Below are 13,937 nucleotides of genomic sequence, written 5' to 3'. Positions count from 1 at the left end.
CCAAAGCTGCAGCTGCCTTCTTCCAAGCTTTCTAGTATATGAGAAAAAAAAAATCTCTTATTATTCAAATATACAAGGTTAATATGGTATACCCGATCCCTACTCTATACACAGCTCAAGAATAGGAATCCAGCTCAAAGGAAAGAAGCCTGTAGAAGAGCTGGGCCCAGGACTAAAGGGATTAAGATCTAAGAGCCCGAGGTACTGGCTCCACCATTTATACCCTATATTTCATAGGGAGAACAAAGAGACCTGGGAGCATGCAAAAACTGACTTTATTTATTGCCGCCATAAACGTGGAGTAATGGTCTGCCAGGGAAAAGTAATGTGGAGCATACACTCCATCGGGATTGATTGGGGTGGAGGGGTGGGGGGAGGGTAGAGACCTCTTCCCAGAGGTAGCCAGGTCAGGCCCAGGGCCAGTCACTAGGAGAAATTCAGGTCACACTGTTTCCTACCCCATCCTGAAGAAAGGACAAATGTCCTGCTATGAGCAAACTTGTAGAGGCCTCACCAAAGGGTCTCCAGGCAAGGCCCAATTCAACACCCAGTGTCCAGAGGGAGTGAGTAGCAAATTCACACAGTCAGCCCACCTGTCCTATAGGTGCCAGAGTGTCACCAGCTCTCTCTGACATACATAGAGAGAAAACCTCACTTCTAATCTTTGTTGAATACATTCATTGTGTTATTTTTAACATTTAGAAATTTAATCTATCTGCAATGTGTTTCTGGATACACATGGAATGGGGCGGAAATTTAATTATCCTAGCTCCAGTTGTTAAATAAACCTGTTATTTTCCCATTGAATGAAAAAGCTACCAATGTTCAGCTTCTATACACTTTCAGGTCTATTATTTCTCTATTCTGTTCCACTTATCTATTTATTCTATAAATATTCTATTTATTCTAGTGCCAATACTATACTGTTTCTATTGATTGTAGTAACTTTATAGTAAGCTTTAACATTTGGTCAGGTTTATTTTTAAAATAAACATTTTGTTAAAATATTCTTTAACTTTCTTATGGAGTTTTATTGAAATATAATTTATGTACCATAAAATTTACCCTTTGAAAGTACACGATTCAGTGGTTTTTAATATATTCATAGTGCAACCATCACCACTAATTCCAGAACATTTTCATCACTTTTAAAAGAGACCCTGCATTCATTAGCAGTTACTGCCTATTTTTCCACATCCTCCCCAGCCCCCAGTAGTCACTAATCTACTTCTGTCTCCACGGATTTGCCTGTTTTGGACATTTTATATGAATGGAATCCATACACTATATGGCATTTTGTCTCTGGCTTCTTTCATTTAATTTAATGTTTACAAGGTTCATCCATGTTGTAGCATGTGTCAGTACTTCATTCTTTTTAAGGCTGAATAATATTCCATTGTATGGTTATGTCACATTTTATTTACCCAATGGGTAGTGAAAACATTTGAGTTCATTTTTCTCTAAAGACTCCACTGAGAATCAGACAGTTGTTACACTTACTAATTTGGAGGGACCAAGATTCTTATCTGCCTCTCTGTTCATGTCTTACTTTTGGTTCTGTGATAAGATTCTTCATGTTTTTCTTCATGTTGGACCTATAATTCTCTTTTAAAACTTGTTTGTAGGCATTTTATAATTTTTGTTGCAATTATAAATGGATTTTTTCCATTTCTATTTCTAGTTTGTTGGTATAGAGTAAAATTATTGTTTTTTGGTGTATAAACTATTGATTTACATTGTATCCTATCACTTCCCAAATTCTCTTATTATTCTTAGTGGGTTGTTTTAGTACACGCTCTTGGGTTTTCTTGGCATACAATCATATCATCTGCAAATAAGAGAATTTCTTCTCTTTGCCAGTAGTAACAGATTATTTTATTTTCTTGCCTTATTACGTTAGTTAAATACTACAAAATACTATTGAGTGATGGTGATGATGGGGGTATTCTTGACTTGCATTTTGATGGAACACTGCTTCAGTGCTTTATCAGTTAATATGATATTTGGTGTTAGATTTTTCTCTTTTTTGGTAATTTTATCATATGTAAGTAATTTCCTTTTATTCTTATATTACTTAAACTTTTTATTTAGCAGATTTTTTCTTTTTTAAATGCCTACAGCACCTGGTCTTCCTAGTACTTGGTGGTCTCCCATCCAAGTACTAACCAGGCCTGACCCTCCTTAGCTTCCGAGATCAGATGGGATCAGGCTTGTTCAGAGTGGCATGGCCATAGTTAGCAGATTTTTTTAACCTTGGAGAGGAAGACATTTCAAAACAAGACAGGAAACCTAGAAATCACAAGGCAAAAGAAAGACACACTTGACTTCACAAAAATTAAGAAAAAAATTGTTTTCGAATGGCAAAATAGATTTTGAATGGCAAAATGCTATAAGTAAAGACTAAAGTCAAACAAAATGTAAAGTCAAGGAGAAAAATATCTGCAATCCATTTACTCTAACATATAAGGAGTATCTACAAATCAATAAGAGAAAATAATTTAATAAAAAATAAGCAATAGATTTAAATAGGCCATTTTTAAAAAAGGAAACCTTAATAACTGAAAATAATAAAGATATGAAGATACTCAAATGTGCAAATTAAAATAATGAAATATTATTTTTGCCAAAATCGTAAATGCCAATAATATTCATGGCAAGCGAGGAAGCAAAAGTAAATGAGTATAAAAGACTATGTTTTGGGAATATAGTTTGGCAGTGTCTTTTGAAATTGACCAGTGCCTCCTTTGCCACACAACCCCATTTTTGGAAACCTACCCCATGGAAATAAAAGCATCATATACATATAAGGATGTTTTATTACTGCTTGCAGTGACAAAAAGTCAGAAACGATTTGAATGTCCATCAATAGGTGAATAATTAAATAACAATACATGATATGATGGGATTTTATTCAGCCATTAAAAAGAATAAAGTAAACTTTATAGCTATTATATAGATATGCAACATGCAGAGTTATAAGTAAGAGCCTATTTTTGTTGTTAAAACAAAAGCAAAAATCAAAACGAACAAAAAAATAACCCGATATTAAGTATATGTTTGTAGGAACAAGGAGAAAGGGGTTTGGAGATGAAGGCAAGGGAAGAGATTTTAATTTTTCATATACTTTGAATTTACTTGTTAAATAGATTACGTATTCTTATATAATTAAAAATTAACAAAGAAAATTTAAAATTTAAAGATGGATGAAAAGGAAACTGCCTCAGAAACATCAATACATTTCATTTGACGTCGCTGTGGACTGAAAAGTTCACAGCTTGTATCTATTGATTACCCTTCGTCTCACAACAGGGCAGGAGAAAGTAGGGTAGGTTGGAATGCGGGGAGAAGTTGGGCCCCAGGTCTCCTCTCTCTCTCAGGCAAGGAGAGAGAGAAGGAAAGACGGGGAGAGAGAGAGAGAAAACCAGGGGTGATGAAGAGGGCCAGAGACAGTGTGCTGGTGTCAGCATTGGCTCCCATGCTAGGGAGCAGGGACTGCTGGGCAGGAGGCGGATGATGGCCCTGGGGTGTCTGGAAGCAGGGGCATGGGGATGATGGCCCTGAGGCTGTCCAACAGACCTGTCCTAGGGGAGCTTGGAAGTCCTAATGAAACCCTTCCATAGGCCTTTCAAATATCATGGAGCAAGTGAGTGGTTCATTTATCCATCTAATAACCATCTATTCCATGCCTCTCCTATGCCATGTGCTGAGATATTGGCCTGTTCAGGGCAGACACAGGATGCAGCTTCCAGTGTGGTGGTGAGCCCACACCCCAATGCGGGTGGGTCACTGTTTCCACCTGGCCTGAAGCTCAGTTTCGGCTAAAAGGGGTGCTGTGAAGGTCGGTTTACTAGATAGGCACTGACCTGAACCACATACTTCAGCTCTGACCCAGTCAGCTGCCTCACTCCTGGGCACCGCTGATGGTAGGGCTGGGAGTAAAGAGGAGAAGCCACTCTCAAAGCTGGGAAAATACCGACTAGTTCCCCAGTCAGCAGTGGACTGGAAAGGCCCAGTGACGGCCTGTGCCAGACTCCCAAGGCTGCCTGCTGAGGCCGTCTGCTGCCAGGAGCCTGACAGCCTCAAGACCAGCCTGAGAAGGAATCTGGACTGAGGCAGAGGACCCTGGCAGCTTGGGGGGCTTCCCAGAGGCAGGCATGGCTGAGCCCTCCCAGGGGCTGCCACAGACTTGAGGCCATGTGGACCACCAGGAAACCACACAAGGGCTAGCATGGGGCTGACCTCCTGGAGGGCTCCCTGCTTGGCCCCAAGCTCAGGACCAGCTGTAAGGATGATTCCAGCTGGCCCGGGCCTCTGGTCTTCCACTAGTATCTGGTTGCTACCAAGTGTCTCTGTGAGTGCACAGCCAGATTTGGGTCAGGAACAGGTGGCTCGTTGGTGGCTTTCCAGTACCCCTTTTTGCAAAGCCCTGGCGCTTTGGTTACATGGCATGGGATCTCTCTACTTCCCTCTGCTACTCCCGCAGTGCCTCCTTTGCCACCTGCCAACTCCTATTCCTCCCTCTCCCCCTAATTGTGGGTTTCCCCAAGGTCAGTCCTGCCTACCACATGCACGTCACACATTCCTGGCACACCCCTCTCTGGGTGGGTGCAGGCACCTTCTGGGCCTCCACGACCTGCCCAGGGCCATTGGCCCTCACCATCCTGCTGCCCCTGGGCGAGACACATAGGCCACCTGTCTGGGTCACCTTCTCCTGCTTGGAACTAAATTGTGGATTATCACAGGGCTGTGATGTGCCTGGCATGGGACCTGACATGGAGGAAGCACTGCCTTCTGCTCTGGGAGCCTGGGGGGCTCCTAACCCAATCCGCAGAGGGAGACCAAGTTCACACGAGGGGGCCTCCACATAGCCTGGCCTGGCCTTGGTGCAAACTTGGTTAATAAACGGTGCTGCCTGCAAGTGTGTGGGCCACTGGCCTCCTCACCCACATAATTAAAAAGTCATCTGTGTGGCTGAGGAAGAGACGGAGGTTCTGCCCTTCCCCAGGGGCGAGTGTCTGCACACGTGCGTACATGAATATGAGTGCGTGCGCACCATGCTGATACTGGAGCAGACAGGGCAGTGAGGGCCCCTCGGCGTGGGGCCTCATGGCCTCTCCTCCTCTGCTCACTCGAAGCAACATTCTAAACCCAACTGTCTACCAGCTTCTGTTTCCATGGTTGCATCTCTTCCCTTGATCTGAGGGGACATAGATGCACCCTGACAGGGCTGGGACGGGAGAAAGCCCCAGCTTTGAGGGTGGAAATGGGACGGAAGGGAAGAAGGAGCCACTTCCCCAGCAAATTCCCCCAGGCTCCCTTTGTGGGGTAGCCACAGCACTCCAGGGGGGCCTGCTCCCCTGACTCTGCCTGCCCAGTCTTCACCTGCACTTGTCCATGATCCATGCAAGGGCTTGTTTGTGGCATTGATGGCAGGGTAGTCAAACTCAGAAGATTAGAATGCAAACAGAGTCCAGCAGAATTAGCAAGGAAGGCCTGCTGCAGACAGAGTCAAGTGATGCCTAGGAAAAGATCTGGAGAACAGATGCCCAGCTGTTAATACCAGCTTATGTCTGGAAGGGCTGACCTACAGGGAATTTTTAACTTCTAAATTATATCACTTGACAACCTTCATAATTTTATAATAAACACGCCTTATTTTTGTAACAAAAAAAAAAAAAAAAAAGCCCAAATGATACAAAGATAGTCAGATGCTATGTCATAATCCAAAGATGGAGACGCTCCAGAGCCCCTCAGAGCAGCTGCACATCTATTATTTTGGGTCTATCACCCTAGTATCGGGATGAGCCCATCGCTCTGGCTGCCTTGTCTCATTTAGGACCCTCAGACCTGAGACAGGGGCTGAAACTCAGACATATTAGGGCAGAAGGAGCAGAGCCCAGAGGGCAGCACCCTGCTCTGCCACACACCCTCTTTTTCTCTGGGCCTCAGGCTACTCATCTGTACAATGGGGCTACTAAACACCTGCCCTGTCCACTTTCAGAGGCTCTCGTGAGACCAGAAGCTTTGAAAGTAAAATCACAAGCACTAAAGCATCATGCAAGCTTTGGAGAGCCAGCTGCCATATCAGATACTATTATTATTACCATTGTGGCAGAGCTCCCCTTCTGACGGTAACCACTTGGGAAGCATCTACATTCATGCAACCACCACAAATACCAAGAGGCCCTGGGTGCAAAGTTACTTTGTTCACAGGACCAGGGAAGACACAAGACATGTACTGAGAAGAGATGGTACAGGCCTGCCTTGGAAAAGTGCAATTTTAGACTTTGCAAAAAACTTCAACTGATACCACATTTCTTCAAAAATCCATAGTGCATCCCCGCCCCCAAATTAGTGCTTGTTTATGAATGGTCCCCTCTTGCTGCCAGTAATCACTGTGCCGAGGTCCAGCCACCCATGTGGGTGCACATGGGGAGCCAATGGCACAGAGAGGGATGAAACACCAGTATGAAACACGGAGAGTGTGGCAGGCACTGGCTTGGTGCCTGTGGCACTGCTTGGCTGGCTGAGGGCCCAAATGTTAACTGCTGTCCCAGGAGAGGGGCAAAGGGGACTTACCTCTCCCTCGGGCCCATGTGTAGACTCGACTGGTCTCAGTGCTCCTGGGCTCTTGCTCAGCTGGCTCCACAGGCAAAGGTCGTAAGTGGGGATCATCAGTCCGGCCGGGGGTCTTTAGGGGGAGGATGTACTTGGGGAGCCCTTTGTAAAACCAGGCCCCCGATCTCTTCCAGACCTGAGGGGTGGGGGAAGACACCTGCTTAGAGCACGAGACACAAAGCAGCCTTCTCTGTACCAAGCTCCCACCTGGGCCCCCACCCTCTCCTCCTAGGGCAAAGTTGCAAAGTGCTCAATAGATGCTACTTCCCCTGGAGACTTGGGCAGAGTGACAAGTGGCTGGAAGAGGCGAGACAGGCCATGCATGGTACTGGAAGCTATCTGGATCGGTCTTCGAGATGAGACAATCTGCAGTAGGCAGAGAGAGGGCCTGAATCTCAGAGAGAACCACAGAGTGGAATTCAGAGCAGCAGCTGAGATAAGTAAGGCCTCTGAACTCGACGCCTACTTTAAACAACATCCAGTGCTCCCTAATCTCTTTTCTGATGAAGGAAATACATTTGGGCTATGTAATAAGAAGAGTGGGAAGGTGTGAAGGAATGATGTGACCTTTTAAAGGAAGAGGAAGCCTTGGAAGTTCAGAGCAGACCTGCTGGGTTTGAATCCTGGATCTGTCATCTAGCAGCTGTGAGTTGGGACACATTCTGACCCTCAGTTTCATCACCAGTAGGCGGATGTAGGAATAGGACCCATCTCACAGGACCGCCATGAGGATCAGACTCACAAATGAACGTAGGCCCAGTGCTGGCCACAGACAGCCACGCGACAGCCGGGATGCTCATGATTGCCAGTGTCTCCCTCCTCCTCTCGGCTGACAAATGCAGACAGCTTTATAACCAGTAGACAAAGTCCCTTACTCAGAAGGGAGAATTTAAGATCAGAAGGCCACAGAGTCTGCCCTGATTCTCTCTAGGACACTGTTTCCCACTGCCCAAACTTCCTCTGCACCATATTAGTTCTGTGGGATATTAACGGGAGTTATGCAAAAAAAAAAAAAATGTTCCTGATTATGTACACTGGGAAGCACTAGGTTAAACCAAGCTCTGTTATTGCAGGACTTCTTGGAGCCTTATATGCCACTGTGCACAGGGTTCTCCAACAAGATGAAGGAACATACAGTGCTTTCTACTTGGAACCAACTCAGCAGGTTTTCCTGGAGAAACTCAACGCTAGTCATGGGTCTGCATAAACCCAGCATTTCGCTATACAGTAGTGACTCTTCACTTGTTGAGTGATGTGCATTTATTTCTCCAAGTAGACAGCAGTTGCCTCTTTATGCTCCATAGTGCCAGCCACAGGACCACAGGGTCCAAAACCTGTCCCTGGCATGAATCACTCATCTCTCCCTCCCAGTTACCCTGCGTGGAAGGGCCAGCTTTGTGTAGCTCTTGAATAACACAGAACCCATCTGGTGGAAAGAATGCTTCATGAGGCCCCCTTTGAAAAACCCTTTCTGATCCTCTCACAGCCCTCCTACAATACATAATTATTTATTTGAATTGGTAACGCATGCACACGATCTAAAATTCACAAACTGCACAATTAAAAAGTCTCTTCCCCCATTCCCTGAGGCATCTGGTGATAATAGTTCTTTGAGGAAGCTTTATTATTACCCCACTTTCCAGATGGGAATACAAAGGCTCCAACAAGTTGAGCAACTTGCCCAAGGCCAGCCCACCACTCTCCTGGCCTCTACTCCACACTGGAGGCTGCAGAGCCTCCTCCCAACAGTTTACAGATGCAAAGTCGAGGCTCACTAAATTGTGGTTAGGTAATGAAAAAATCTTCAATGAGTCATCATCATGGACACTATGTCCTGCAGACTGGACACCTAGAGAGGATGGAAGTGCCATACAGAGAGAGAAAACTAATACAAGCAGCTGCCACCAAAGGCCACTCTGTCCCTGCAGAGCTTCTGTGTGGCTCCTGAGAACAGGCACCCAAGCCCAGAGGCCACGGGGGTGGCGGGGGATGCTGGCAAAGGGCTCATTCGGCCTCCGTCTGCTAAGTGAAGGTCTGTGCATCCATCAGTGTTGGCTTTGCCTGCCCTCCCCTGAGCATGCTGACCTCTCGCCCCTGCCCCCAGCATGGGCTGGGACTCCAGGGGACCAAATGAAGCAATCCCTAGAGAGCCATGTGTGAATGGTGGCGCCTGGTGGGCTTAGGACCTGAACTGCACTGCCCCAACTCCTACTATGTTTTGTCTTTTTTTTTTTTCCTGAGAAGAGAAATACACACATACATAGCATAAAATATTAGGACACTAACAAAAAAGTAAAGTGAAGAAACTTTGGGTTACTTGTAATATTACCACATATAGGGGGAGCCCTGTTTAACACCATGCTGTGAATTCTTTATACCCTTTTCTGGGCATATACACAAATTTTTGTTATTTTAGAAGAACAGGATCATATAGATGCAACCTGTTTCTGACCCCATTTAACTATATATCATAGCAGCTGTTCTGTGTCAATAAGTAATAGTCTCCATCATTATGTTTTAATGGCTCTATAGTTTGGATTTATTAAACTTAATTAAAGCAGCCCTCCACTGAAGGACACTTAAATTGCTTCCAATTTTTCACTCTATGAGCGGTGCTGCAACCATCACTTTGCACGCATATCATCAGACAGGTGTCAGTTATTGTCTTAAGAGACATTCCAGAGATTGGAACTGCCAGGTCAAGGGATGTGTGTACATTTAGATGATGATGTGTGTTTTCTTCTCCAGGAAGAAAAGTCAAATCTCTAGTGGAGTGTTAAGTGTCTTCCGGGCAGGGACCCCACACTGCACTTCTTGGTGGGATGTGGGGTCTGGTCTGGGGCCCCGCTTAGGAGCAGTGCCCTTGGAGGGGTGGGCTTGGGGAGCCTTTGTCAGGTCCCAAGGTGCTGCGGGATGGAGGATGGGGATCTTGCTGCTGCCCCTGAGGCACGTTGTCTCTGGTGGAGGGCACACTGCCCTCATGCCTGGCCAGCCAAGGCCCTGTTTGAAGGGGAGTGGATGGGACAATCCTGAGGGTAACTAAGAGATGTGGCTTCATTGTTGTGTGGCTTTTATTGGGAAAGACCAAAAAACACTACCAAGCAGTTTTTGGGGACACCACAGAGCCAAGCATATCACTGACACTCAGTGAGCCCTCACCTCACAGCCTCTGTACTTTTCCTGTGGAGCTGGGGCCATGGTGCAAGCTCATGAGTGTACATGTTTCTTCCTTTTTTTTTTCTTGTTTAATTAAAAAATGTTTAATTGTGTTAAAATATATACAACATAAAATTTACCATCTTAACCATTTCTAAGTATATAGTTCAGTAGCGTTAAGTACACTCACATTGTTGGGTAGCCAATCTCCAGAAGTCTTTTTACCTTATAAAACTTAAACTTGTACCCATTAAACAGCTCCCCATTCACCTCTCCCCCTAGCCCCCGGGACCACTGTTCTACTTTCTGTCTTCAGAGTTACTAGTCTAGGTGCCTCATATAAGTAGAATCATAGAGTATTGTATTCGACATACCTACAGTATTTGGCTTATTTCCCTTAGCATAATGTCCTCAAGGTTCGTCCATATTGCAGTATGTGTCAGAATTTCCTTCCTCTTTGAAGCTGAATAAGATTCCATTGTAGGTAAATACCACATTTAGTTTATCCACTCATCCATCAATGGACACTTGGATTGCTTCCACCTTTCGGCTGGTCCTTTCATTTTCATCTGTCTCTTCCACAAGGGTCTACCACCCACGAGGGAGCGTCAAGGTGCTTTTGCTCACCACTGTATCTTCAAGCTCCTAGCACACTCCTGACACAATAAGCACTGTTGAATGGCTGAACTGGGTTGTTTGCTAGAAGGTGTACCAATCCATAAAGTCTGATGCATTCCTGGGGAAGTGGCCTGTGGGCTTCATCCAAGTTCTTATAATTAATCAAATGGATTTACTGTTTCAGATTACACAAGGGATAAAGAGGAAGTTCCCACAGGGTCTGCCCATGCAGAGCAAGCTCCAGTGAACCTCCTTGACCATGAACTCCAGGGCACAAGGAGCAGCATACTCTCAGCCCTTCTTCAAACACCAACCCCAGCTGCTCCTGCCCAACCTGACATATCACAACCAGTGGGCCCAACACCATCAGCCTCACCTCCCGTTGCAACAATCCATCTGAAACCCTATTCTCTACTTAAAAATCACTGATCAGTCAAGTGCTTTTGGAAAATAGTATAAAGAGCACAGAATTTAAAGTCTTAGCTTGAATTGCATGAAACTGCTGATATTCAACTTTTTTAAATGGCATTCAACCTCCCTGACATATTAACCTCTCTGTCAATTTCATATAATTCACCCTGATATTTATGCTCAGCAGAGGCAATGACCTCATGGGTCTGCTAGGCCTGCAGTGCCTCCCCAGGATCCAGTGGGCAGGTCAGTCATTCCCTGTGAGTCCATTGGAACAGGGTCTGGGGTCTCTCTGCTTCTTTTGTGTTAGCACTGTAGTCCAGGTGAAGGCCTGATGCCATCACGGTGGGCAGAGACCGGACCATGCCAGACTGGCTGGTGATCCTGGACCAGCTCAAGGAGAAGCACTTTCTGAGTCCTTGCAACAGGCAGACACAGGTGCATCACCTGATACAGAGGGCACACCTGAGTGGAGGTATATAAGACACTCTGTCAGTATTTTGGGAAGTGCCTTCCACATGAGAGAGCAGGACTAGTGAGGTGAGGCGTGAGGGATCCCAGCTGGGCTGAGTTCTGAGCAGCTGCCCCTCCTCCCCCCATGCCTATTCATGCACATCCTCAGACCTTTTTTCACCTCCCTGCCCAGCCCTTTCCTGCAAAACATACAACAGTAGCTCTTAATCATGTGATTTCTGCTCCATGCAATCAAGCCCATCACCCACTGCCTGGCATCATTGCCTGGCCCTCTCCCCCAACACAGGGGGAAAAGCCCCCCACCCCGCCACAGATCAGAAAAGGTTCACTTTCTTAAAAAGATGTGTGATTCTGCAAAGCCCCACCCTGCTCCCCATGTGCGGTTTGCTGTGATAAGGCTAGCAAAGCAGCCAGCCTTGAAAACGCCATTTAATGAGAAAAGACTTGCACAGCCAGCATGGCACTTGCCCGGGGTGGCCAACAGCATTAAATCCTCCCGTAGCACGGCTTTGTGCTCTGCTTCCAGGTTTTCATTATGATTTCAGCTCACGAACAACCTGACTGCAGATACTGATGGATATTAGCCAAGCTTTTCCCAGGGAATTTTAATTACCATGATAACAATCGCTAATCACTGGCATTTCCTAAATGGCTGTGGCTGGAGTAGGTGGTAATTGCCAGGCCCTGTTGGAAAGAAGAGGAGGCCTAAGGGACCAGCCACTGGGAAGGATGGGGAGGGGGTGGCCTCTGTCCCTGTCCAGTGCTCTGCCCCTTCTGTGTGTTATTGCTTCTCCCCACCTCCCATGCAATCAGGAGTGCACCTGTGTGAACTCAGGTGAGGGGTCCAGGCTCTCCACCCCTCACTTCACTGGTTGGAGCATGGGGACAGTCTGTGGCCTTTGCACATGCTGTACTTCCCACCTGGAGTGCACTTCATCCCCATTTCCATCAAGGAGCAACAGTTCCCCTGGGAAGACTTCTGTGCCACCTTGTGCAAAACCAGAGTGCATTTGCTATGCTCCTGGAGGCCACGTGGTACTGCTGGTACAGCACTTCACCCACAAAGAAGCTGTGAGCTCTTCAAGGGCAGGGCTGTGTCTGAGCCGTGGCCTATTCCCAGGACACAGCAAGGAGCCTGTACATGGCAGGAATGTTGTTGACTGACTGACCGAAAAAACAAATGAAGAAGGGAAAGCAAAGGAGCTGTCCCCAGGGGACAGAATGTACGACTCTGTCCTCAGGGAGATCATGTTCTGTCTGCTTAACAAGCTCCAGGCTGGCCCAACCTTGAAAATCCATGGGAAATGGCCTATTACAGAGAGGTCTTCTTGCTTAAACTTTGGTCATTTTAAAAAAGAGTATCTTAAAGGGTCAATCCACCCTAGCAGAGTGGCAGCCACACACACACACACACACACACACACACACACACACGGTGCTGGCCTCCCAGGAACACTAACAAGAAGCTAAACTCTGCAGCATGGACAGCAAGACCCCAGAACTCTGCCAGCCCCTCCCTCCCTCCCCACTCTTATCTCAATTCTACTCCCACCCCCACACTCTGGATCAGCCAGACGCAGCCACTCTCATTCCCTGACCACACTAAGATGCTCTTGCCTCCAGGCCTTTGTACATGTTGTTCTTTCTCTCTTCCCTGGATTGGGATGAGGAAATCCAGCCTTTAGGAAATTAATCCAGAAGCTTCCACAGAACAGTGCAGGTCTCCTATTGTAACATACAGATTGTTATGATCACCTGTTTACATGTCTGTTTTCTGCATCATATCAAAAGCTCCATGATGGCAAGAGCCTCCCAGGGCACCCAGCACATTCCAGGTACCTAACAAACATAAGTCCAAATTCCAAGGCTTTAAGTAACTCAGGTTACCGAGGAGCAACTCTGGCTCTTAGAGGGGGCTATGGGCTGAATGACACCCTAACCCCCAATGTGATGGCATTTGGAAATGAGGCCTTTGGGAGGTAATTAGATTTAGATGAGGTCATGAGGATGGGGCCCCCATGATGGGATTAGTGTCCTTATAAGAAGAGATACCAGAGAGTTTGCTTTTCTCTCCTCTGTGTGAGGATACAGCAAGATGGCAGCCAACTGCAAGGTGGGAAGAGGGCTCTCACCAGGAAGCAAATCTGCCTGCACCTTGATCTTGGACTTCCAGCCTCCAGAACTGTGAGAAATAAAGTCCTTTTGTTTAAGCCCATCCCTGTCTATGGTATTTTGTTAGAGCAGCCCAAGCTAAGACAGAGGGAGAAGCTGCCTGGGAAGTTGTGGTAGATTAAACATGGCCACCAACTATTTTGATTTCCTCCCATTAAGAGGTAGAGCCTATTTCCCCATTCCTTGAATCTGGTCTAGGCTCGTGACTTGCTTTGACCAACAGAATGTGGCAGAAATAACCTGTGACTTCTAACCAGGCCTTAAGAGGCCCAGCAGCTTCCTTTCTCACCACTTATGCCATAGTGTGAGAGCTGAGTCCAGCGTACTTGGAGGATGAGAGGCCACGCGGAGGAGAACCAAGACACCCCAGCCAACAGTCAGCACTGACTGCAGAGACGTAAACCTTCTTGGGCCTCCACCCCAGTCGAGCTGTCAGATGACTGCAGCCCATGAAATGACTCCAGAGAGACCAGCAAAAGAATCGCCCT

At 46.4% G+C, this 13,937-nt stretch overlaps 1 protein-coding gene across 8 annotated transcripts in view; it reads right to left on the bottom strand.

Annotated features, from left to right (window-relative positions):
• Window positions 1–13,937, bottom strand: part of RPH3AL (rabphilin 3A like (without C2 domains)) — a 143,618-nt gene that overhangs the window by 21,724 nt on the left and 107,957 nt on the right. For all 8 annotated transcript variants that reach the window (XM_025041531.1, XM_015599271.2, XM_015599266.2 and 5 more), the window contains one exon: window positions 6,580–6,754. In XM_025041531.1, the coding sequence (XP_024897299.1) occupies window positions 6,580–6,754 (175 nt within the window). The remainder of the gene's footprint in view (window positions 1–6,579; window positions 6,755–13,937) is intronic.

The sequence above is a fragment of the Pteropus alecto genome, unplaced genomic scaffold (genome assembly GCF_000325575.1).
Source record: "Pteropus alecto unplaced genomic scaffold, ASM32557v1 scaffold98, whole genome shotgun sequence".
Lineage (NCBI taxonomy): Eukaryota > Metazoa > Chordata > Mammalia > Chiroptera > Pteropodidae > Pteropus > Pteropus alecto.
This window is presented reverse-complemented; position numbering and strand designations above follow the sequence as displayed.